Source organism: Planococcus citri, chromosome 2 (assembly GCF_950023065.1).
Source record: "Planococcus citri chromosome 2, ihPlaCitr1.1, whole genome shotgun sequence".
Classification (NCBI taxonomy): Eukaryota; Metazoa; Arthropoda; class Insecta; order Hemiptera; family Pseudococcidae; genus Planococcus; species Planococcus citri.
Window position 1 is genome coordinate 10,073,248 of NC_088678.1, and position 25,361 is coordinate 10,098,608.

Consider the following 25,361-nt stretch of genomic DNA (forward strand, 5'->3'; position numbering starts at 1 on the left):
AAGGATTGTCGGAGCCTTTTACGATTTTTTTTTGAAGTGATGCAGATGCAATTAAAATTTCATTTAGGTAATGAGTTAGGTAGTGCGTTGCACGAGGCATGTAAAATCAAGGGCAGATAACTATGGAGTGTGTTGTGATGATTGATGGATTCAGAAGGGTACTTGAACGAAATTTTTCAAACTGGACAAAGCTAACTCGAAAGAGCATGTAACAATTTATCACCAGTCAAAATTTCAAATATAAAACCTATTTTTCGATTATTGGCGAATTTTCGAAAATCTAATTCAAGACCAAAATGAGAAAAAAATCAGAATTTCACCAAATTGACCTAGAATGCTGAAATTTTGCATATATCATATTTTTGACCTGAAAAAACGATTAGAAATGGTTTTAAACCATTTTGAGCAGTTCTGGAGCCTCCGGCAGATTTTTGAAACTTGCATTTTTTACAAAATTTCATCGATACGTTGGAAATCCGAAATTCACGCTGCACTTCAATTTCAACGCATTTTAAGTGGACTTGTTGTGAGTTTAAGTTCTTTTTGGTGACTCCAGCGAGTTTTTGGAAACTCTTAGACCCTCCAGCAGATTTTTGAGACTTGAAATTTCCACAAAATTTCATCAAATAATACGTGCTAAAGTTAGGTACTTCGCACAGTGGGCCACAGACCCCCCCCCCCAAAAAAAACGGCGATAAATAGGATTCAACCCTCATCAATGTGCAATACGTCGAATAATACGTTTTCGAGGTCGTAATAGAATTCGAATCTGCACTTATTTTTTTGTAGGGGTTGGGGGTGAGGCGTGGAGAGCGGGGAAATTTCAAATGTTGCTTATATTATCGCGTGATATATCGATTAATATGTTTTAGAGGTCGTAGAGTTCGAATCTGGAGTTATTTTTTGATAGGGGTGGGGAGGGGAGGAGATGGGAATTTTAAATTTTGGGTATAATATTGTGTAATATGTCGATTGATATGTTTTCGAGATCGTAGAATTCGAATCTGCACTTATTTTTTTGTAGGGGTGGGGGGTGAGGCGTGGAGAGCGAAAAAATTTCAAATGTTGCTTATATTATTGTGTTAGGTATATATCGATTAATATGTTTTCGAGGTCGTAGAGTTCGAATATGGAGTTATTTTTTTGGTTGGGATTGACAGTGAGGCGTGCAGAGGTGAAAAATTCCAACTTTTGCTCATTATATTATCGTTAAATAAGCCGTTTGTTATGTTTTTGAGGTTGTTTATATCGTTGATTTGAAAAAATCATTTTATATCTCAAATAATGTATTTCAATCAAAATTGAATCGAGTATATCATGTTTCGATCTTAAAATTGCGATATTTCCGCAATTGTGAAGAAAATTGATGTATTTTTAATAGAAAAATGAACCTGCAAAGCAATGGGGCAATTTGGGGCCAATAATCGCTTAAACATAAGTAGTATACACTACTCCTAAATACACATCACTATGCAGAAGAGAGCACGCGATATTGCGCAATTATATGAGTTTTGTTCCAAAATGTGTTCTGATTTTGTGTAGAAAACTGTAAACTTTAAAAATCAGTGGGATAAGAAAACATCAAAAAGTAAATTTGGAATTTTTCACTTCCCCACCCCTCATCCTCGCCCCTACCAAAAAACTAACTCCTGATTCGAACTAACAACCCCGCAAACATATCAGTCGACATATTAAACAATATTACACCCAAAATTTGAAATTCCCCCCTCCCCACACCTCACCCCCCCCCCAATCCTTACCAAAAAAATAACTCCAGATTCGAACTCTACGACCTCGAAAACATAATTAATCGATATATTACACGATAATATAAGCAACATTTGAAATTTCCCCGCTCCCCACGCCTCACCCCCCACCCCTACAAAAAAATAAGTGCAGATTCGAATTCTATGCGATCTCGAAAATGTATTATTCGACGTATTGCACATTGATGAGGGTTCTGTGGCCCACTGTGCTTCGGAAAGATTTTGTGGCGTTTTCTGAAAAACAGAAGTATCTAAAAATCCACTGGAGGCTCCAAAACGGATTGCAATTTTTTGCTTTCCAACTACATAATTTTGTTGAAGGCTTCACGATTGCTCAAAATGACTCAAAACTGCTTCTGATCGAAATAGGAATATGGAGAAGCAAAACTATTGGGAACATGTCAAATTTCAATTTTCCAGTTCATAGAAGAAAAATTTTGTATTTTTCAATTTTAGTCTATTTTGAATTTTAAAAATTTCCCAAAATTCTAAAAATTGACTCGCAGAAGCACTTGAAACGTCGTTTTCTGGATTTTTTTTCGTAATCTTTACATGATTTAGCTCTGTTTAAGCCGAAAATAATCCATTTTTAGCAATATGGAAATTTTTGAGAGTAAATGAGTAATATTAGCTAAAAACTTGCTAGGTCTAAGTACTAAATTTTTGAAAAAAATCACTGTTCCAGATGAGAAAAAAAGTAAGGTAATCATTCTTAGACAAAATAACAAATAGGATATTTTTACCAAAAAAAAAAACACATTTTTGGTGGATTTTTTTTTTTTAATGGCATTCTTGAAGGAAGGGCTTTGTTGGCCAAAAAATGAACTTTCAAACGTGGTTGATGTGCAGCGTGAATTTAGGATTTCTAACGTAATTTTGATGAAATTTTGTTGAAATTTCAAATTTTAAAAAGCTGCTGGAGACTCAAGAATTGCTCCAAAAGGTTTGAAATCGTTTCCAATCGATTTGGCAGGTCGAAAATGGGGTATATTCCAAATTTCAACTTTCCAGGTCAATTTGGTAAAATTTTGATTTTTTTCTCATTTTGGTCTTGAATTTGATTTTCAAAAATTCACCAAAAATCGAAAAATACACTTTGGTACTTGAAATTTTGATTGGTGACGAATTTTTGCATGCTTCTTCGATGTAGTTTTGTCCATGACTTTTTGTAATTCTGATTCCATGTTATGTGGCCCATGGACCGATTATTCCACCACTTTTCCTTCATCAACTCTCTTTCATTTTACCTTCAAGGAACTTCCTAATCGGTAACATTTTATAACCGACTTTGAGCATATTACATGCTTCAAACTCCGAATAAAACTCATTCGAAAAAACTTTACTTCCTTCATCGTAATAAAAACGCAATTAACAAAACGAAAAATAAGCGAGACAGAGACAGAGGACAAATCTAACAAATTTTTCATCCACGTCGTCATAAACCTATCCGTTTTATTCACATGTCGGCGTCACTTACACCGAATATCCATCTCTTACTACGTTACATATAATTTCATACACATTACAAAACGACGCGACGATGAATCCGAAAAGCTGGACAAAAAAATCCTCTCTCTTCGAGTAGGTATTTGTGTCTGTATAAGCTGTGTTTTTGCTCGAGAGTGTATAAATGACTAGGACGAGGAAGAAAGACCATCGCCAAGCGTTGTCTGGTAAAACGAATGAAAAAAATCTCGACTCTCAGTATACATATAGTAGATATATAAGTAACAATGCTTTGTTAAATTCATAAAAGGATTATAAGGATTTAATGTATATACCGTGAGTTCTCATTAAAAGTATTAAAAACTTTTTACGAAAAATATTCCAAATAAGTGTAGTGCATTTGGCTCCAGCGTTTCGAAAAAAAAGATAGGAAAAAATTTTCGACTGGTGCGATTTCGTCTCTCGTTAGCGCAGTATAAACGGCGTCGGCATCGCCTGGAAAATTGAAGAAGCCCGACAGGGCAGAGGAGAGAAGCGATGAAAAAAGCAGCGACGATTATTAAAATACCATTTGCCTAATCTGATAGTGTAAACAAGACTGGCAGTTTTTAAATTCGTGTTTATATAAAGCGCGCGCTCTCTCCAAAGCGAGAGCAAGCCTTTTACAAGGCGAAGAAATTGGGGAAGAGTGAAAAAGAGCGTTCTCGTGCTCTCGTTCGCGCGCCCGAAAAAAAAAATACCGACTTTATAACGCTTTGTAAGAGTTATCAATGGTGCAGATTTTCGAGTGAAAATTACGTTTATTTTTTTAAAAAGATAACGCCATTATAAACCGTACCATCGAGTATGATTGCACCCTTTATACGTCGCGTCGTGTCAGCTCCCTCTACCCACTTTGGCTACAGAGTGAAAAAAAAATCAAATAATAACACGGCGACAATGGTGTTTTTTCAGCTCATATAAATCAAGAAGCATATTCGTACATAACGCAGTTTGGCCTCAATAATCAAATAGTAAATATCCCTTTTTTTTTGTCTGAATTCCCTTCCCAGCCCCCCTCAGCTGTCGGCTACAAAGCTTATAAAATTACAAGATATTGTCATACCAAAATCTATACTATTGGCGAGAGTCGTTTTAATCAAATAGCGTTTATATACTCTACGACCCCAAAGCAGTTTTCAATTCACTAACCTGTATATTTCATCACCGAAATTTTTCTTAATACCTTATCACATTTTTCTCTATCTCTCTGTCTCTCTCTATAGTGTTTGTTAGACTGATTTTTCTTCATGTGTACCTATAGGTACTAGTTTGCACATGTCATCCAATTCAAAAATGGTGACGTCTTTCGCTTGTACAAAGTATTATTAGGTGCATATACATATTATATTATGTATGCCAGCAGAGCTTCGAACTATTTATAACCTTTTTTAGAAAAATGATTGCTCTGGATTTAATTTGCTACTATGGTATCCATTGTTGGGGTCGTGTAAACCGTTAATGTAATTGGGTTTCTATTATATTTGTCCTCGATGTTGATTTACTACGTATTCATCATCGCAATCACACACACAAGCTTGCAAACCAAATACGAAAGGTGGCTCTTTTTTTTTACCAAGGCAAGGTGTGTCGAAGGTGACTAGGGGTTTGTTATTGGTGTTAATGTTTGCCATTGTCAAGAATGGTATACCCATTACAATGATTATCTGCTAACAAGGGAACAAACAAAAGTGTCCAGATTTGAATTTAACAAAACATAGATTTTTGGACGGATCACCCTTCAAGCCCCCCCCCCTTCACGCCTTGCAAATCTATATACTGTCTGAAGAAGCACTCGTAATCGGTTGGTCTTCGAGTTTACTTTAGGTTGAAAAATGTTGTGTCAGGAGCCCCCCCCCCCTTACTCTCCCAAATTGAGAAAAATCAAAAAATCCGATTTATCAACAAAATTAATTTCTGCGTCAGAATTTTTCTACATACCTAATTCGTTTTTCAAGGAAATCCTCTTGATACCTTCTATGGAGCTTCTCAACGTTTTTTTTCTTTTTCTTTTTAATAAAATGAATAGTCGATAAAAAAAATTGAAAAATTTTCAAAATACTTTCTAAAGAATTCCCGTTTTAATAAAAAACCGACGCTGGACTCGAAGCTATTTTGATCTCCTTGTAGGTATATGTAGCCTTTAAGAGTTCAAGAGAAATGAAAAAGTAAGTAAATCAGTCGGTAAAATTTTTCAATTTTTTTGAAGTTAAGGGAAGGGGAATGTCAAAAAGCGTCAGTTGGAAAAATAATTAAAATGTGCAACTACATTTTTGGCACAGTTGTCAAAAAGTGTCCATTTTTGACAAAACTGTCAAGCTGTCCTGTTCTTGCCAAGATTGTCCACAAAAAATCTTTTTTCTGCCAAAATTGTCAAGAAAATCCCGCTTTTGTCACAATTGTCAGAGAATAGGAAAATTGGTTTTTTGATGAAATATGAATCAAAATGATTGTAATTGCCAAACAAAGTCCTTTTTTTTTTTTTTTTTTTTTTACAAAATTGCTCAAAAACTTCTTCGTTTTGGACAAATTTAATTTTTTTCCAAAATTCTTTCATTTTTCTCAGGTTTTATGGAAATTTCCCGATATTTTTGAAATTTCCTTGAGAAGCAATCCGCAAAAAAAGCTCAGAGTATACATAAATTTGAAAAACCGCCCTCTGAGTTCTGATTCCCCATTTGACTAATGTCGTTTTAAAGAAATACACGAAAGAAAAAATATAAAAACTTGAGAAATCATCTCTGTGAGCTACAATTATTTCCCATTCACACGCTTTCAAAAGTATTCCAAGTGTATTGTTTAATTTGAAAACCACCCCTCTTGACATTACACAATTACCACCACAATTTAGCCATACTTTTTAAAAACGTCATTATAACGCTAAAATAACGTTATAATAACCCATCATAACGATAAAATAACGTTATAATAACACTATCATAATATTATGAAATATTGTCACCTCAAATTAAAAATAACGGCAGGTTAACGTTATTTTAACGCAAGAATAACGTTATTATAACGGTTTCAAAACGTTACTATAACGTTATTTTTCATTGAAATAAGGTAAAATGACGCGATCGCTAGTTTTCCCTTCCCCTGTCAGAAAATTTCAGTTTTTTGTCAAAATTGTCAGAGAGCATCAATTTTTAACAAGTTAACTTATAAGTATTGATTTCTCATCTACTTAACGCTGTTTCTCAAAAAGTACCGCAAATATACCCCATAGATTTACAAAACCACCTTGAGAGTAGAGATGCTCCATTAAGTCAATGATGTTTATTGAAAAATATCCTCAAAAACATGATAATTTGTAAAATCTCCTTATGGAATGATGGTTTATTTCCTTCTACCTAACGACATTTCTCAGAAATCCAATCGAATACACAGATGAATCGGAAAACCACCTCGTATGTTATCATACTTCCTTTGGCTAACGTTGTTTTCAAAGTGATCATCCAAAAAACAATAATTTGAGAAACCACCTACTTAGTTACGGTTTTGTGTCTGGCTAATGCTGTTTTTCCCAATATACACTAAAATGAACAAATTATTGTTTGGAATTGGAAAAACACCTTGTGTGTTATTATTCTTCATTTAGCTAACGTTGTTTTCAAAGAGATCATCCAAAAAACAATAAAATTGGAAAATCAACTTGTATGTTAGTATTCTTCATTTAGCTAACGTTGTTTTCAAAGATATCATCAAAAAATCCATAATTTGAATAACCACCTTGTAAGTTATGATTTTCTGTCTGGCTAATGTTGTTTTTTCCCAATATACACAGAAATAAACAAATTATATTGTTTGGAATTGGAAACCACCATGTATTTTATCATTCTTCACGTAGCTAACGTTGTTTTCAAAGAGATCATCCAAAAAACAAAATTTCAAAAAACCGCCTAGTAAGTTACCATTTTCTGTCTGGCTAATGTTTTTTTCAATGTACACTGAAATGAACAAATATTATGGTTCGGAATTGAAGAACCACCTTGTATGTTATCATTCTTCATTCAGCTAATGTTGTTTTCAAAGAGATCATCCAAAAAACAATTAAATTGGAAAACCAGCTTGTATGTTAGTATTCTTCATTTAGCTAACGTTGTTTTCAAAGATATCATCGAAAAATCCATAATTTGAATAACCACCTTGTAAGTTATGATTTTCTGTCTGACTAATGTTGTTTTTTCCCAATGTACGCAGAAATAAACAAATTGTTGTTTGGAATTGGAAACCACCTTGTATGTTATCATTCTTCATTTAGCTAATGTTGTTTTCAAAGAGATCACTCAAAAAACAATGCTTTAAAAAACCATCTTGTAAGTTACAATTATTACCTATCTGTCTGGCTAATGTTGTTTCTTTCCAATGAACATGGAAATAAACAAATTGTTGTATGGAATTGGAAAACCACCTTGTATGTTGTCATTCTTCATTTAGCTAATGTTGTTTTCGAAGAGATCATCAAAAAAACAATAATTTGAAAAATCACCTGGTAAGTTGTAATTTTCTGTCTGGCTATAATGTTTTTTTTTTTTTTCAATACACACTGAAGTGAACAAATTATTGTTTGGAATTGGAAAACCACCTTGTATGTTATCATTCTTTATGTGACTAACGTTGTTTTCAAAGAGGTCATCCAAAAAAACTATAATTTGTGAAACCGCCTAGTAAGTTATGATATTCTGTCTGGGTAAGGTTGTTTCTTGTTTTTTTCTCAATATACACTTATATAAACAAATTATTGTTTTGAATTGGAAAACTGCTTTATGATGCATGATTCTCCATCTAGCTAGAGTGGTTTTTTAAAAAAAATGATGTTCCAAAATGCAGACATAGGTACTTACACACAGATTTGAAAAACCACCTTGTGAACATTAATTGTTTGTTTAGCTTACATTGTTTTTGAAAACCACAAATAAGCATGAGCATTTGAAAAACCCATATTGTGAGTTACCTATTGTCGTCTTCAAAATGAAGCAAATGAACAAATTAAACAAGAAATTTTTGAAAAACCTTGTTACGAGTTATGATTCTTTGTCTACTTAGCGTCGTTTTACCACTCAAGATCACTAGAACTACTGAAATCAACTCGTGAATTTGAAAAACCACGTTATGAGTAATGGTTCTCCCTTTAATTAATGCTGTTTTGTATGTATCTCTGCTATTTTTATTGAATATTGATAACATTGATTGATTTTTCATAATTGTTTCAAATTATCTTGTAATTTGAAGAATATTTCTGACTTTTCTCTGATTTTTGCAATGTTTTATCAGTTAAATTCATTTTAAATTACCTATTTTTCCATCATTATAACACATTTTTGAGAAATTTTCAAAAAGTGTTCTCGATTTTGTCGTTTTTTCGCCAACTTGTGGTAATTTTGCAGAAATTGAAAGGTACCATAAATTATTTGTAACTTTCAGAAATTCATTCTTATTTTATTTCGGGAATTTTTGTGGTATTTCGTTCAATTTATGAAACATTTCAACAACACTTTTAACCATCTTCAACTGTGATGTCACTCTTCGTTTTTCAAGAATAATGGGTCTCTATTGCACGTTTCGTTTCCAGAATGGGTTTCAATGATCAAAGTTCATCTTGTATTTTTAACAGCTCATTTAATTTTTGGAATTTAAAAAGAAAAATCACCAAAAATCAAAAAATAAAGTTTTAGTCTACAAAATTTTGGTTACAGGGGGTTCAATAAAACACGCTTTTTCAATTTGTGTGTCAGATCTAGTAGTTCTCTTGTTAGATAAGTAGTGATTTTTTCCAATCCTTTCGCAATTTTTACTGTCCATTCACTCTTAATAGATATTAAAATCCACCCCCTCCTTCACAAAGCTCATTTTTCTATTTAATACATTCAAGGTCATATCACAGGACGTTGCTTATGCTTGAAATTTTGCTTAAGACTTCAAGTGGTCCGTTCATAAACTTCACATAAAATTTAATATGTAAACAAATTACAAATTCGCCAACAGAATTAAATTTTTCACACAAATTGACAAAAATGGCAAGTGGCCGCATATTATTGCTCGTTTGTGAAGTGGCCCTACGATGTCTCAAGCAAAATTGTAAGCATAAGTAACGTCCTGTGATATGGCCCTCAACTTCAACTTGGATAGGTAACTTATGTTCTTGACGAATTCACACATCCATAATCATTTTCTTCTTACTTTTCAGTCATGTTAGCTGATGGAAAATTTATCTCTTTTGAGGGTAGGTAGGCAGGTCTATTCCAAAAGAAAAAAAAACAATTCAGTTAGGTTGCCGACATGTACCTATAGTTAAGTTTTTTATTTACTTAACGAGTTGTATAAGCTTGTTTATCTTTTGTACTCGAGTATTAGAAAGTTGGCTTTAGTGAACGCCACTTACATAATAAATGAAACCCATTGAATCAATAATGACTAGCAGGGAAACCCCCATCATTGTGTGTGTTAACGAAGTACCTACGTGAAATTTATGCGTCGCGTCCAACTCACAATATTGGCACTCTTAGGTATACTTTGCAACCAGCCGATGAAGGTGAAAAAAGAAAAAAGAAAATAGATATATTTAGCCTATTTAATTTTTCATTCCGGCGTGTTACTATTTCGGGTGTACGATTTGTCTTTGGATCAGGCCTGCGGCCGTGCTGCCTTTCTCGAGATACACTCGGGCGATAATTTATTTTCTAGAAAGTCGATAATCCAATTATAAAACAAACTGTCATATTTATTATCATCTTATAAAATGAATGATACTCTCTTTTTCTACATTATGACGGATATTAATCTTTTCTTGAATTTCTGCAGCTTATTCTTTTTATAACTTACCTATCCGTCATAATAAATTGTAAGCTTAGCTAACATTTGGAGAAAAAAAAATAGAAAAGGAAAAAAATAAAAACTCAAAAAAATTAAAACGGATGATGGATTCGTTTCAAAAAGAGAGAAAAACTTGGTTCGATGTGGCATACGCCTTATAACCCTTCGAGGATACCGATGTCTCCGAATGATAATTATTAAAGCTATTTCCAAGCGAAAAAAAAACCTACCACCGGTGTGCTATCGTACGATTAAGTTATGCATTATTCGATGACCTTTTGGTTTGCCTTCATTTCACACTCGTACGAGCAAATAATCGAGTAATTACTGCGCAAAGATTTCCTGATTCTGATGGTAAGGTATAGTTACCTATGTGTGGAAAATTTCATCTCTTTGTTGGTTTTTGTACTCTCTTTGAACATCCATTAAATAAATTACCTTTTAACCAATCAATTTTTGATACGTCGTGAAAAATTGCAGCTATACGAGATCCTCATACGCCAAAATATCAAATCACTTTACCAGAGGCGAATTCTATCTCCGATAAAAACACCTGCGCTGTATGAAAATACCCCACTCGCTGCGGATATAGCGCTTTCTTGATTTCTGTAATTGCCAGTGACAAGAATAGGAAATATTTCACGGCTTACTGAATCATCTCGTCGCGTCTTTTTTGAAGACGAAGAAGAAGAACTCGATGCAGGGGGAGAGCAGGTAACAATATAAAGGCGAAATTTTCTCGTTCGAGATTCGCCTCATTAATTCGATTTCGTGGAGCAGTTTGATGCTTTGGAATTTGTTCGATCGTTTTTTCCTGAACTGAAATTAAACTTTGCGAATGTGTCCTGTTTTTTTCCCCAATAAGAAGGGCATTTATGAAAAGAATTTTCCATTGATCAAAGTTCATTTCGTAGTTATTTATATTTTATGTAAAGTTATTAATAAACTAGAATGGGAAAAGGGGGTGTGACTGTGAGAAGTTTTTTGGAGTAAGTATAGGTAGATATTATCATCACTATGATTGATAAAGAAAAAAAAACATAATTACTTATAGAAGAATAATATTACACGGTGAAACTTACCATGAGCGATAGCTTCTCCTTTTGCCCAATAATTAATTGACCTTGGGTATGCTTCTGAATGGCATTCCAACGTTAGCTGTTGTCCTTCGTAAGCTCCTATTAGCTGGTTTTGGATCCATATCATTGGAGGGACTGTAAAAATAATTTTCAAGCATGTGAATAATTGTTGAAATACAAGGAATTTTACTGGGATCATTTTAATCAGAGGGGAAATCCACACTAGGTGGAAAAAACTTTGTTTTCTGTCCACGAATTCTGGGGAATTGGAGGCCATGGAGGGTGAGTTTCGTAGATCGTAATCTTCGCACATTTGTGATTTTTTAAGAACTACCTACCAAAGTTTGAAGGCTCTTATCATAAGATTAATTGAGCTTTGCAGATTTTTTAAGAAAATCAATGAAAAAGTCAAAACCTGAAATTGAAATTTGAAATGCTCAAATTTAGATTTTTCAAAATGAAAGCTCAACTTTACATGGTAAGGACAGAATTTGAAAATCTGATACTGTTTCATCTTCTTTGTAAAAAAAAAAAAAAAAAATAGTGAAAATGTCAAAGCTCCAATAGTGGCTCAAACCACATAATTTGAGTTCAAGTTCCAATTTTTTTTTTTTTTTGCATACCAATTTATGGTCAATAGCTTGATGGTACCGAGTGTCAATATTGACTCATTTTTCGATCTGATCTATCTGAACCCTTTCCACCTTACCTCAGTGATCATGAATAGGGTCAAAAAGTACAAAATATTAGAAAGAATGTCTGGCACCTCATTTGTAGGATTTTGGTGGACACTAAATAAAAAATTCATAGATAAGATTCTTCAATTTTCCTACATGTCACCCAATTTGAAACAAAAATCGAAAAATGTGTGAAAGTTGGAGTGACGTTGTGAATTCTCACTGAATCGAGGATGCATAATTCGAATGCTTATCTATCTATTCATTTTTTGAGTTAATTCCCATGATGCTTCTCTTATTCCTCGCTTTTTTGAGAAAGGAAGTTGTGGAGACGCCAAACACCCCCCCCCACAAAGACCAACAAATATTATAATTTATTTGCCCTTGAATAAAAAAAATTGAAAGGTGAGTGGCTGGAGGGACATTGAAGAAGAATTTCATCAAAAAATGGAATCTCCAGTCTCCTTTCCAACGAAACTTTAAAATAATGGATACCTAGGTATGTTTTTTGGTAAAAAATTCTATTAGGTAAGTATGAAATGCCATTGCAGAAAGAAACTCTGCAGTATTTTTTTCAAGTGCTGAAGAATTTGACAATTATTGTCGCAATTTTTTCCAAACCTTGAAAAGTCTGGCAAAATATTAAGAATTTGAGGACATTTTTTGGCATGATGATACTTGCCTGAGGGTCTTTCCAAAAATTTGAGTAACGCTGATCCGCGTCACGCTGACTTTTGAAAACTTGGAAAAAAATTATTGAATTTTTCATATTATGTCACTCGTTAATTCGAAAACTTTAAAAAATTTGATTTCCCAATTTCGTGTCCAACTTTTAAGAGCTTGATAAAAATTATGAAGAATTCTTTACATTATGTCATCGACTTTCAAAAACTTCGGAAGTCCATCACCAATTTCTGAAATTTTATTCAAATTGAAGCAGGTTGAATTTCAATTTTAAAATGGTTTGATGATAGATTATCATGTCATGATGTCAGGCTTTTATTTTTATTTGGAATACCAAGCATTGAGCAAACAACTTGAGCAAAAAACATATCATACATGATTTAAAACTTTCCTTGGAGATTCTATTACGATTTCTTAAAACTTGAAAATATATTTCTTCGAAATTATTAAAAGCTCAAAAATGTAGAGATGTGCAGTCTGAAAAGTGGAAAGTGAAAAGTACTTTTCTTTCAATGAAAAGTTGAAAAGAAAAAGTTACTACTTTTCACTTCACTTTTCAGTTTTCACTAAAAAAAAAGAGCGAGTGACCAATCAATTTACTCATCAAAGATCACTGACCTCATTGATGAAGTCAAATATCAAGTTTCACTCCCTCCACTCCTTAACCTTCGCAATTCAGCACTCTATTTTGATATTTTTCAATAATTTTTTTCAAAACTGAAAAGCCCAAAAATGTTAGAGACTCTAGAAATGCTCAAAACTACCACTATTTGATTATTCAGGTAGAAAAAAATGATTTCGTTTTTTTTGTGTGTTTTAGATATCTAGGCAAAAAATACATCAATTTGAGGCTCTTTTGCAGAGAGCATTAAAATGAGACTCACACGATTTACTTTTCACACTTTTCAATGAACTTTTCACTTTTAATTTCACCAAAAATTACTTTTCTGAAACGGGCACATCTCTACTCAAATGTGACCAGAATTTATAAAATTTTTTTCTGAATTGATCAACAACTTTTTTCCAAGTTTTCAATAGTATGAAACAGTGCCGCAAAGTCATTATTGAGAGTTTGTCATATTTTATGGAAAGGCCGAAGGGGGGGGGGGGTAAGAAGAGTCAGATTGAGAAATAAACCAATATTCGAACTCTTGTTAATGGCTTCAAATTTTCAGGTTGAAATCTCATTTTGAAAATTCGTGTTACCTATCTATTAATGAAAAGGGGAAGTGGAAATGTCATCGCTGTAATTTTTTTCATTTTCAAGCTACAGTTCTTGAATTTTGTACCTCTTTAACCAGAAAAGTTGAGTTTTGCCCCCCTCTAAAGTTGAATTTCGAGCTTTTATAATTTTAATTACCAACCAGTCTTTGTATCTTTTTCAAATTATTGCAAATAGATTTCCCCTCAAGATTTGGCACTCTTGAGATCAAAGACTCAAAACTTTGGCAATTTCGCAAGAATTCTCAAAGTGTAAAAATTACTAAATCCCTCTTCAAATACTTTGGACGATTAAATAAGCCAGTACCATATAGTGACTTTTTGGTGCTCGAAAGTTTAATGATTTTGTTGGATTTTTCACTCAGATATCGAAGTCTCATCTTCTTTTATGATGGAACTTTCTCTTTCCTCTTTAGGAAGAAAAATGAAAGTCTTTAAAAATTGTTTTTCAAACAAACCTGTGTAGAAAAAGTCAACTGTAGTGAGAACAAAATTTCTACCTCTTGCGCAGTTGTTTTGAAAATGGGGGACAAAATGTGATTTTATGGTGAATTTTTCATTTTTCACCTAGGTACTTTGGAATAGAAAGTTAGTGTTTTCTAGAATGTGATTCTGAAGGCCAAGGGAACCCATGAGATTCAAAAAAAAAAAAAAATTTATTGATTTTTCACAGATTTGTCGCGATTTGAAATTTTCAAAGGGTCATTTTTATCATAAAGTTTATAGAAGTGTAGCGATTAATCATAATTTTTTTCACAGAATAAGTATGCATAATTTATTATGAAATATTCCATCAAAATTTCAAATTTTCTTAAATTCTACAACATTGTCAAGAAAACAAATAAAAACTTAGGGCACCAACAAACATGCGACCGCGTTTGAGCTCAAAATTTCCTACCATAGAGTGCGAGGAAGAGTGGCAAAGCTCGATCTTTGAGTTGGACTACACGAATTGAAACAAGCGAGGTTCGGGGAACCTTACAGAGGGGTCCTCAGATTTGGATAAGAAGTTCCCAAGATGGCGAATTTTTTTCTCACATAAAAGTAGAAAAACGAATGGAAAACAATTAGGTACAAGATATTGGATAAATTGAATTAAGAGAGTGAGAGAAAAAAAATGTGAAAATTTTCACCCAGCAGCCAGTAATAACGGAATGAGGAGATTTGTCTGGAAATATTCCGGTACCTGTTTGGAATTTTTTCGTTCGAGCTCATACATATTTTAGTAACAATGTTGAGCCGGTTTATTTCTCAGTTTTACACTGAAATAAATCCAAACTCGTCGATCCATTTTTCTCTTTTTCTAGAATTTGAAAATTTGAAATGAAAGCAAAAATAAATAAATTAATTCGAACACCATGATTAATTTTTTTTTTGACCAGAGTGGAAAAAATAAAAGATCAAAGTGAATAGGTAACTCAAAAAAATTTCAAATTCAATTACTTACCCATTTTTATGGGTTTGAAAATCACGATTTGATTTGCAGGTTGAGAATATTTTTTTTTTACCCTTTCTCAGTAATAAAAATTATTTGAATTTTTTTTTGGTCCATTTTAGATGGGAATTTTGGAGTTTTGCGTTTTTTACATCAGATACATAACTATAACTGGAGCAAACTGGAAGGAGAGAGAAGTGGAAAAGTAAAATTCCCTTAAAATCGTTGAAGCAACATCTATTTCCATTTCAGTCGTTTTTATAGATACATTTTGTCACTGCATATGATTTCAATTACTGTGCATGAAAAGCGAACCATGACGAATAGTTTTCATCTTACACAGGACGGATCTCTGAAACGATAATGGATTTATTTGTATCTCAAACGACGTGAAAAGTTCAGTAAAATTATCAAATCTGAGCCCCCCCCCAAAAAAAAGAATTTCTGACGTAATTCGTTAATTTGAGGGTTTTCAAATGTGTACATCAATTTTGAAAATTTTACGAGCATTGAAAAGGCTAAAAAAATAGATGAATGGGCAATTTAAAATTTTGAATAATTGTTGCAGCATCACTGTAACTCTGAATAACCTCTTTCCCTCCCACCTCATATCACCTTGATAGAATTTTATTGTTCACACATTTTGAAGGCCAATCTCATTCTCGCATTTCCGTCACATGATTCTAAGTTGGAAATTACTTCCGACCATTATCAGCCCAGATTTCCAAATCACATTTCCCTTATTCGACATACCATCGCCCGAATCGAAATCCGCATAATACAGGTCACACATTCACCAGTCACTTTTCAAACCAAAGACACATAGAAGAATAGGGGTTGTTAATGTCTTTATTGTATAACCACCCCATCGTATCAATTTGGGAAAAAATTAGATACCGAAAATAACTCCACGAGAGACGAGGTGATACCCTTCAAACGCTACAAGACAGTAAGATTTGTAATTAGGTCTTGGAGTACTTATGAGAAAAAAAGGGGATGAGAACGCAACCATCCCCTAGTCATCTTTCACGACCAAAACATACCCTAAAACGAATCTCATTCTAATATGCACTAAGCATGGTCTATTCATTAATAAAACAGGGGATATTTAGTGCACCAGCTAACATGCTTTATATGAGTTAAGGATTCGAGGACTCGCAGTATACCCTTTTTTGTGCAATGTTGGGACGAATAGTCTTATATAATGAAAATCACGTTTATAATAAATGAATATCGAGTTCTTATAACGTTGCTCGATTATAAACTGCACTCTCGAACGCAGCTCATCTCTCAGTATGGGCTCGATTTACTTGTAATGATGGCAAAGCCTCGCCTTACGTGTACCTAAGCTATTAACCATAGATAATACGAGATTTAAAAATAATTACTTACAATTTACTATTAGCATAATCCTTTTGCTAACTGAAGGAGGAACTCCGTTCGACGCTATACATAAGTATGGTCCCATATGCATACGATTCACTCTGGTTATATTTAATACAGAACCTTCGGCGCTCATAACTGCAAACATAATGAAGAATAATTGATTAACCATAAATATCTACACGGTTCGCGTTCATCTACCTGCAAAACTACATGTTATTTTAATACCCACAGATGCCATTACCTATACGGTGTATAATCACATTCGTTATATGTACTTACCTATCTACCGGTGTACCTAATATGCTTAAATTATATACTTTTTATTTATCGTAATTCGCAGCTATAAATGAATCAATCACATCGATGCATACCGCAATGCGACGGTTGTTGATGGTGAACCTCCATATCGTCCTTCTAATATGTACATTTTCTCGCTGCCTCAGCTCTCACACATCACCGTCAAAACCTATTTTACACGTGGAATTCAATAATTGCCAAAAGTAAAGTTGACAGAGGCGAACAATAATATTCAAGTGTCTAGAAATTCAAACAGGGGGAATACAACGAGCAGGTATGCGGCGAACCCATCCACATAATCCGAAATTTTTTGTTTTACATTTTTATAATACATAAGGACTTTTTAGCTTAGAGGTATTTTTTTTTTTTTTTTGCACACAACCGAAAGAGCAGCATAGCCTGGACGCTGTCAGTTATTATTTTATACGTCTATTTTATTTTACGCTATACACTATATACTATTGTAAGTTACATATGCTCATCCCTATATCCTCCTCATACGTGTGCGTGAGAGTGTGAGAGCACAGTACTACGACGACGATGACGATGCATATATATAGATATACCATTACACTATTAATATGCCGTATGCGAAACTTCCTGCACTGACCAGGCTGGAAATGCTTACGCGACCCTTTCTTCCATCCCTGCCTGCCGCCGATTCTCTCCAGGAAACTCATTTATTTTCCATGAGAGCTTTACCTCTAATCTACCCCTCACTCTCGTAAACACAAACTCTTTTAAATAAAGTATAAAGAGATTTTTAATTTTTATGTAGAATACATAACGTTCATAAATCTTTTTATTTCCTGCCCTTTTTCTTGTTATGTGTGTACGGTTTTTTTTTTTTTTAGCTTTTACGTTTGCTTTCGCTTTTGCTGCTTTTTTTTTCAAAAATTCGCCCTGTAAGCGAGCTCGGTTTATATGTTGCTTGCCATATGAGTATGTACTTGATTGAATTTTTTTCGCTCTTTTTCTGTCCAAAATGAGTTTTGCTTAGTTGGTGCTTTTTTTCGTTTTTCTTTAATCAGATTCGAAATCACAGAATGAGCTAATTAGGATCAGGGTAATTTGTCATAATAAGCTGTTTTTACGCTTTTTAGCCTTTATTTTGTGAACTATGGATTACGATTTATTCCATGCAAAATGATTGCATTGTTTATAGGGTGACTGCTCCTATATGCAACATGTTAAGGATTCTCTTGAGGTTGAACTCAGCCAGGAGGGATTGGTAGACGACCCCATAGTACACTCCTAACCAAAATTTCAGGTGCTGAAATTCATTTTTCAATTTTTGGAGAATTTTTGAAAATTCTTCTGGCCTTAGAAAAAAAATCAAAATCTAACAAAATTGCCCTTGAAAGCTAAACTTTGGTTTGTGTCCTATTTTTGATCTCCAGAGTTGATTAGTAAAAGTTTTGAAGCGTTCTGGAGCCTGTAGCAAATTTTTGGATTTTCAAGTTGTGGAAAAAAAATGTACCTAATAAGGGTTAGGCAAAGAGTTGTTTTTTAACTCCATCTCACAGGCAACTCCAAGTTCCAAAAGTACGTTGTCGACGCACATTTCAGTTCCCTTTTTTCAGAAACTTTGAGAGCTCGTCACATGAGGTCATATCTTTGAGAATTTTTATTTGAGAAATTTAAAAATCAGATTAAATATTTTTTTACCACTTTGAATAATTTTGAAGCCAAAATGAGATTTGGAAATCACTAAATTTTTATAATCAAGTTCCAAAAATGCAATGTAATAATAAGTAAAAGTGATCAAAAAATGAACATTTTTTAAAATCAAAAATCGTTCCAATATTTGATCCTATTTCATTCTAATGTTATTGTGAAATGGAAATTTTTCGTTGCAAGATGTCAAAGTTTCCAAAAAAAGGAAGTCATCATCATCAACGTCATAGTCGCAAGCGACTAGTGTGCCCCCAATAACGACCGCCACTCCTCTTTGTCTTGAGCTACAGTGGGCCACATTCGCAACCGAGCCAATCATTTTCCGGACTGTATCAGTGCAGCATGTTGGAGATCTTCCTCTGCCTCGGGTCCTGGGGACCTTGCCAAAAAGAATTCCTTTTTTGATGTTTTCTGGTCCTCGTCTGGCTATGTGTCCAAAATAACTCATTACCCTTGTTTCACATATTTTATTTAGCCTGGTTGGTTCACGCAGTTGTACAATTGATGCATTATTGTTTGGTGCCCCCTGTATGGTATCTTCAACATTCTGTGCCATACCCACATTTCAAAGGCATGAATTCTTCTTCGATTATCTTGCTTCAATGTCCAGGTCTCCGCTCCATATAAGAAAACTGGAAAAACTAGCGTCCTGATTAGTCTCTTCCTCGTTTTTATGGAGATTTTCTAGTTGGTAGTGATTTTTCTCAACCCAGACATCACTTCTTTTCCAAGAGCTATTCTTCTTCTAATTTCCTCGGCTGATCCTCCATCAGCATCCACAAGTGAACCCAAATAAATAAGTGAGTCCACTTTTTTAAATTCATTCAGGGCTTCAGATTCTGGTAAGTATCCAGCTCTATCAACAACAATACCATGACCTTGGTTTTCCCACATTTATGAGGAGTCCCATGTCCTCACTGACCATCCTGACCCGCTTAATCAGTTCTGCCAGTTCCTCTTCACTTGTGGCTATTAAGGTGGTGTCATCAGCGTAACAGAGATTGGAGATTCTTCTTCCCCCTATCTTGATGCCACCTTCCCAGTTCTCCAAGGCTTTTCGCATGATATACTTGCCATAGATGCTGAACAGCAGAGGTCAGAGTATGCAGCCCTGCCTTACTCTCTATTCTAACTGAAATGGGTTCAACTCTTCTCCACCTACTCTCACTACCATCTCATTCTTGTCATACAGCGATTTGATCAGCTCAATTAGGTGCTCTGGAACTCTCATCTTGCGTAGTATCTCATATAGCTTTGTCCAATTGACACAGTCAAAGGCCTTCGCATAGTAAACAAAGCATGGTACCACAGGGATATTGAATTCATGGAATTTTTCGATTATTTGTCTGATGTTCAAAATCTGCTCTCTTGTACCTCTTCCAGGCATAAAACCTGCCTGTTCAGGTGGAATCTGCCTATGCAAGTATGCCTTGATCCTGCTGTTGATTATTTGGAGCATCACTTTACTGGCATGTGGAATTCTTGATATTGTCACATCCAGGCAAGGTGCTTCGCGTTTTCTCAACGCCTTGATGGCATCTCTTACTCCATCAAGTAAGATTTCCAGCTCTTCTACACTGTCCACTTCAATTTCTGGTATTTCATTGTTGTTTGGGTTCTGTAGTTCACTTTGATATAGCTTGCTGCAATACAATCTCCAGTTCTCTAAAATCTTATTTGAGTCCCATGCAACTGTGCCTTCACAAGTACGAGGTGTTAAAAAATAATTGAAAAAGAATCGAATACGTTCGTTTAAAGATTCATTGATCTGGAGTTTGATTCTTTTCCAAAAAGAATAATTTTAAAAGAGTCGAGTTGGAACCAAAAATCCACCAGAAGCTTCAGAACTGTTCAAAATCTTCACCAATCGACTCAGGAGACCAAAAATCTAGCGTTTGGAGAAATTTAATTTTTTCCAATCTTACTACGAATGTGAAAATTTTTAAAAATTTTGGGAAAAACGAAAAATCTATTTTTTAGCATTTGAAAATTTGACATGATGGGGTATTTTGAAATCCTATTTCGATCTCCAAAATGTTTTAGCTGGTTAGGATACTCCTCGTCATAATTCCATTATTTCACCTGCATTCAATGGTGCTCAAAACACATCGAACACCCAATTATAAAGAGGAAAATACCTATTTGAATATCAAAAAAATTTTGGATTCAAACAAAAAAACATCAAAAAGGGCATAAAATCACCCTAACTACCGAACCGAAATTTCAAGTGCCCACTGAAGTCAATTTCTAGAATTGTGGGGAATTTTTTAAAACTAAACTGGGCCAAAATTTTACTTAAGTAGGTACCTAATTGAGTTGAAAAGCTAAAACTGAAAAGTGTTCCAATTGTGGTCCTGCCAAATTGATTTAAAACAGTTTTGAACCATTTTGAGCAGTTCTGGAACTTCAAGAAAATTTTGGAAAGCTGACGTTTTTACTATTCGTAACACTTTATGCTACGTAGATTGGCTGTTGGGGGCTCCAGAAATATTTTGAAAATTCCAGATTCCTTTAGAATTTATCTAAATGAACTTTGAGCAAACATCAGCATGAATTTAACTGCTAATTTCAACATAAAAATCATTTAATTCACCGAAAGGGTGCGGAAAGGTATGATTTACACCCCAGCAGGGTTACTTTTAAAACTGTCAAAGTTGATTTTTAGATTTTATTCGAATTTTGAATTTTTGAATATGACAAAAAAATGAAACGGTACATCATGAGATAGAAATGTTGAAATTATTTGTTGAGCTGGAGTCGACCCTCCCCCCCTCCCTCATCCGTGATTTTGAAACTTTTTTGTTGTCAAATTTTTAGCTTATCGATCACAGTGCTTTCTAAAAAAAAATCCAATGAACGAGAAAAAAGGTCAACACTTGCTGAAGTCTCCAGATTATAGCTCGAAAATTATGGAAAATGGATTAAGGAAATTACCCTCTTTTGAACCAATTACATCAAATCACACCTCAAATGACACCAATTTAGAGCACAAGTTCCTAAATACACGAGTAGGTAAAAAGTATAAATCAAAGCATCGTCTGGTAAGTACACGTTGTATCATTTATCAGACGGTGAAATTTTCGAGTCTAGGGACACGTGTACGTGGCGATGTACTCGTATTTGGAAAACACGTCGACTCTGGAGTACACTGTTGGAGTATTTCGCCTAGATTACCAACATTATGCTGTACACAAAACATATCCAATTCCCATACATTATGTCGATGTACTACACATATACATGCTTACCTCTCCCCAGTTACCTACCTAAACCTTTCGTTATAAGTACCGTACACATTTCGTTGCTGTCCTCGTTTATCAAACGCTTGTTGTATTTATATCCGACAACGCACCAACGATGTACGATGTCGTCGATTTAGACGAGACTATTGAACGGTTAATATTTGGTGTTTATTATCACGTAGGTAGGTACGAGTTAGAGCCACAGCCAGCCAGAGAAAGGGTGCAATTTACATTGTTTTCCGTTTTGTTCAATTATCTAACCAGTATCGCAGGAGATTGATTTCTCTTTGCGAAATTTTGGCATCGTTTCGTCTCATCAATATCATCGTCGATGTAAATAAGCTTTACGTTGCTGTATCTACTACTACAGTACCTACTCGATGCTAGTTTTGGAAACAAAAGCTCTGTTACTGGTCTAGGTAGGTACCTTTTTTCTACTCGTTGGTTTCTTTTCCTGCTTTATTTAGGATGGTTCTTGAATTCAATTTTACGATTTGTTTGCTTTCACTTTGAGATTATTTATTCCAGTTTCTTAAGAAAAGTGATCCTCGAAGGAATTTTTACGACAATTATTTTGAATTTGGAAAAAATTTGAGTGTGTTGAAGTGTCGTTTTTGCTTGATATTTAAAAAAGCCCATCCTAACAAAAGTAGAAAACTGGTGAGGAGAAGGTTTAAAATCTAACAAAAACTTTGAACCAAATTAAAAATTAATATTGAAAAAATATCCAAAAATGCACCTTGCAGCCACATTTCAGATGCTGAATTCTACGTCTCGATTTTGTTGAATTCTTCAATAAAAAAATTTTTAAAAGAACAAAAAACAAAATTTGATTAAATTGTGAAATTGAACTAGAATTTGGTTTCCAGTTTTGGAAAAAATGTTCTTGAAAAAGATCAACAAATGAAATTCAGCGCCTCTAAACTCGTATCAGATCTAATACTGTCCTTGTGACTTTTTTGATCAATAAATTTTCAGATTCTGTTTTCAAATCCAACATTTTTTCCTAAAATCACAGTATTTTTTGAGCTGTTTTGAAGCTTCCCACAGCTTTTTGGATTTCCTAGTTTTGGAAAAATTGTCTTTAGATGGGCCAAAAATGAAATTCAGCTCTTATAAACCAGGATTCGATGTTCTTGTGACATTTTCGTCCGATTAGGTTGATAGATGGACACCTTCAAATCCAATAAAGGGAATTTTTGAGCTATTATAGAGCCTCCAAAAGATTTGGAAGAATTAGTAGAGCTATATCGCAATTAGAACTCTTTGTCCTCGTGACCACCCGTGATCAATTTGAGAAAAAATTTCCAAATTCTGTCACTGTCGATTCTAGTCTAAAACTTTCTCCATCCATTATTCTCACCCCCCCCCCTCAAAAAAGAAAAAAATTAAATTTTTTGATCACAAGCACATGAACATAAAAGGATGAAATGCAATTTTCACCCCACTTTTGACCTTCTAAATCATTAAGTAGCCATTTTCAGTTTGTTATAAGTATTCTGGAACCTTCAGCAGATTTGTGGATATGGCAATTTTGAAAAAATTTCTCAAAAAAAATCTCCCATAAATTGAAATTGACTCTCTTTTAAAGCTAGATTTCATTTGAGCCTTTTTTAAAAATGCAATAGGTGGCTCTTTGGGGCTGTTGTGGGGCCTTCAGCAGAATTTTGGGAAAATACTCTTGCAGAAAGACAAAGTTGAATTCAGGATTTATTCGCTGTCCTAGCGACCCTTACAGTCAATTTAAGCACATAAATTTTCAAATTGATTCAAATTCAAAATTTTCTCTTGAGGTCTTCCCTCCCCTCCCGCCCCAAAAAATTGTAAAATTTAAGGTTCGCAAACATATTGACGTAAAGATATGAATGAGGTATCATCTTTGAGCGTCAAAATATATTGCTGGCTCTTTTGAGATACGTATTCTGGAGCTTCAAGTAAATTTTTGAAGGTAAGCTTGGTATTAGAATATTACCTACCCACTTGGTTTCATATTTATTTTCTATTTTGATAAAGTTTTGATCTTTTCATTAAAAATGGAATGGGCACACTTTATGTAATGTGAATTACCCTTTTATAGAAAATTCATCAAAAAAAAAATGAAAATTAGCCTTTGGATGTGTTTTCGAATGCCCTTTTCAATATTTTTCATGGTCCAATTTGAAAAAATTTCTGTTACATGAACCTTCTTTCTTTTTATCCGGAGGAATGGCAAATATTTCTAACCAGGGAAACATCTCAATTGGTGAAAACATTCATAAATCGGACACAGCTAAATCAAAAGAGCTTTCAAATATCCAGCCAAAATTTTACAAGCCAAGAGTATTTTTGATGAATTTTTTGAAAACCAAAAATGTACAAAGGCCAAAAAAAACAGAATTTCACCAAATTGACATAGAAACTTATAATTTGGTATGTGCCTTACTTTCGGTCCTCCAAATTGATTGGAAACAGATTCGATGCTTTTTGAGCAGTCCTGAAGCCTCCAGCAGATTTTTAAAAGTTCCTTTCTGGAGCCTCCAGTGATATTTTGTAAATTCCAAATTTTCAAAAAGTGAAATAATTTCCTAGTTTGTGACTCTCTAATGTTCCAAAATCGATTTTTCTCCAGCAATTTCATAGATGAAAATTTGAATTTTTTGGGCAATTCAACTTTAAAAAATTTTATAAAGGCTTTCAGAGCTGCTCAAAGCATTTAAAATCCATTTCCAATCAATTGAGGAGGGGAGGGGTAGGTAAAAAATGGGGTAGTTACCAAATTTCAAATCTTCTGTCCCATTTGGTAAGATTTCCATTTTTCATTTTTTTGGCATAAGTAAATTTGATCATCAAAAATTTACCAAAAATTCAGAGATGCGTTTTAGAGCCCAAAATTTTGGCTGGTGATGTTTTTCTAAATGCTATTCCGATTCAGTTTCATCAGATTCAAAAATGTTCTTTTTTGGGGGTACCTCCCTCGTAGGACTTGTTTTTTCGTCATTTAAAGAAAAAAGAGCAGGATCAAAACACACCAAAATAGCCCACGTCTGGCAATTTCTCTTTTACTCTCTCATTTTATAAAAAATAAAGTTATTCGTCGCAAACATTTCTTCACAGCAGGTCGATATTATAAGAAGAAATTATGACGCAGCCGGATAACTGGTCTGGTAATCACGTCTACAGCAAAACTGCAAATACAACCTACCCACACACATTTAACGTTGCAGCGCAAAATATAAAAATACACCGTAAAGTAGATGTTAACGACGAAAGGATTTCAGGTTTAATCTAATTTACTGCTCACGTTTATGAAGTCATTCTCTCCTCAGGACCTCTGTTATAGTCTGATGGGCGACAACGATCGCAAATTTCTTATGCCTGATTATGTGGAAAACACTCCTCCACTTGTCCTCTTTTGTATGCCTCTTTGACTCGTGTGCTCCAGTACCTTACGTACGATTTAAAAATTTACACCATACCTACTCTCGAGCTTTCATATTAGTGCAGAGCAGTAGGTAGACAAAGCTTTAGTTTGGTGTAAGTTCAATATATAGCTGCCTATATGGTATACTTTCTCAATAAATCGATGAAGATTCGCATTTGATAATGTTTAAATTTTG

The 25,361-nt window shown here is 34.1% G+C and overlaps 1 protein-coding gene across 2 annotated transcripts in view; it reads right to left on the bottom strand.

Moving 5' to 3' along the window:
* LOC135834575 (lachesin-like) overlaps positions 1 to 25,361 on the bottom strand; it is a 159,507-nt gene that overhangs the window by 24,290 nt on the left and 109,856 nt on the right. For both annotated transcript variants that reach the window (XM_065348492.1, XM_065348493.1), the window contains exons 5-6: positions 16,556 to 16,684; positions 11,150 to 11,281 (exon numbers count right to left, since the gene is read on the bottom strand). In XM_065348492.1, the coding sequence (XP_065204564.1) occupies positions 11,150 to 11,281; positions 16,556 to 16,684 (261 nt within the window). The remainder of the gene's footprint in view (positions 1 to 11,149; positions 11,282 to 16,555; positions 16,685 to 25,361) is intronic.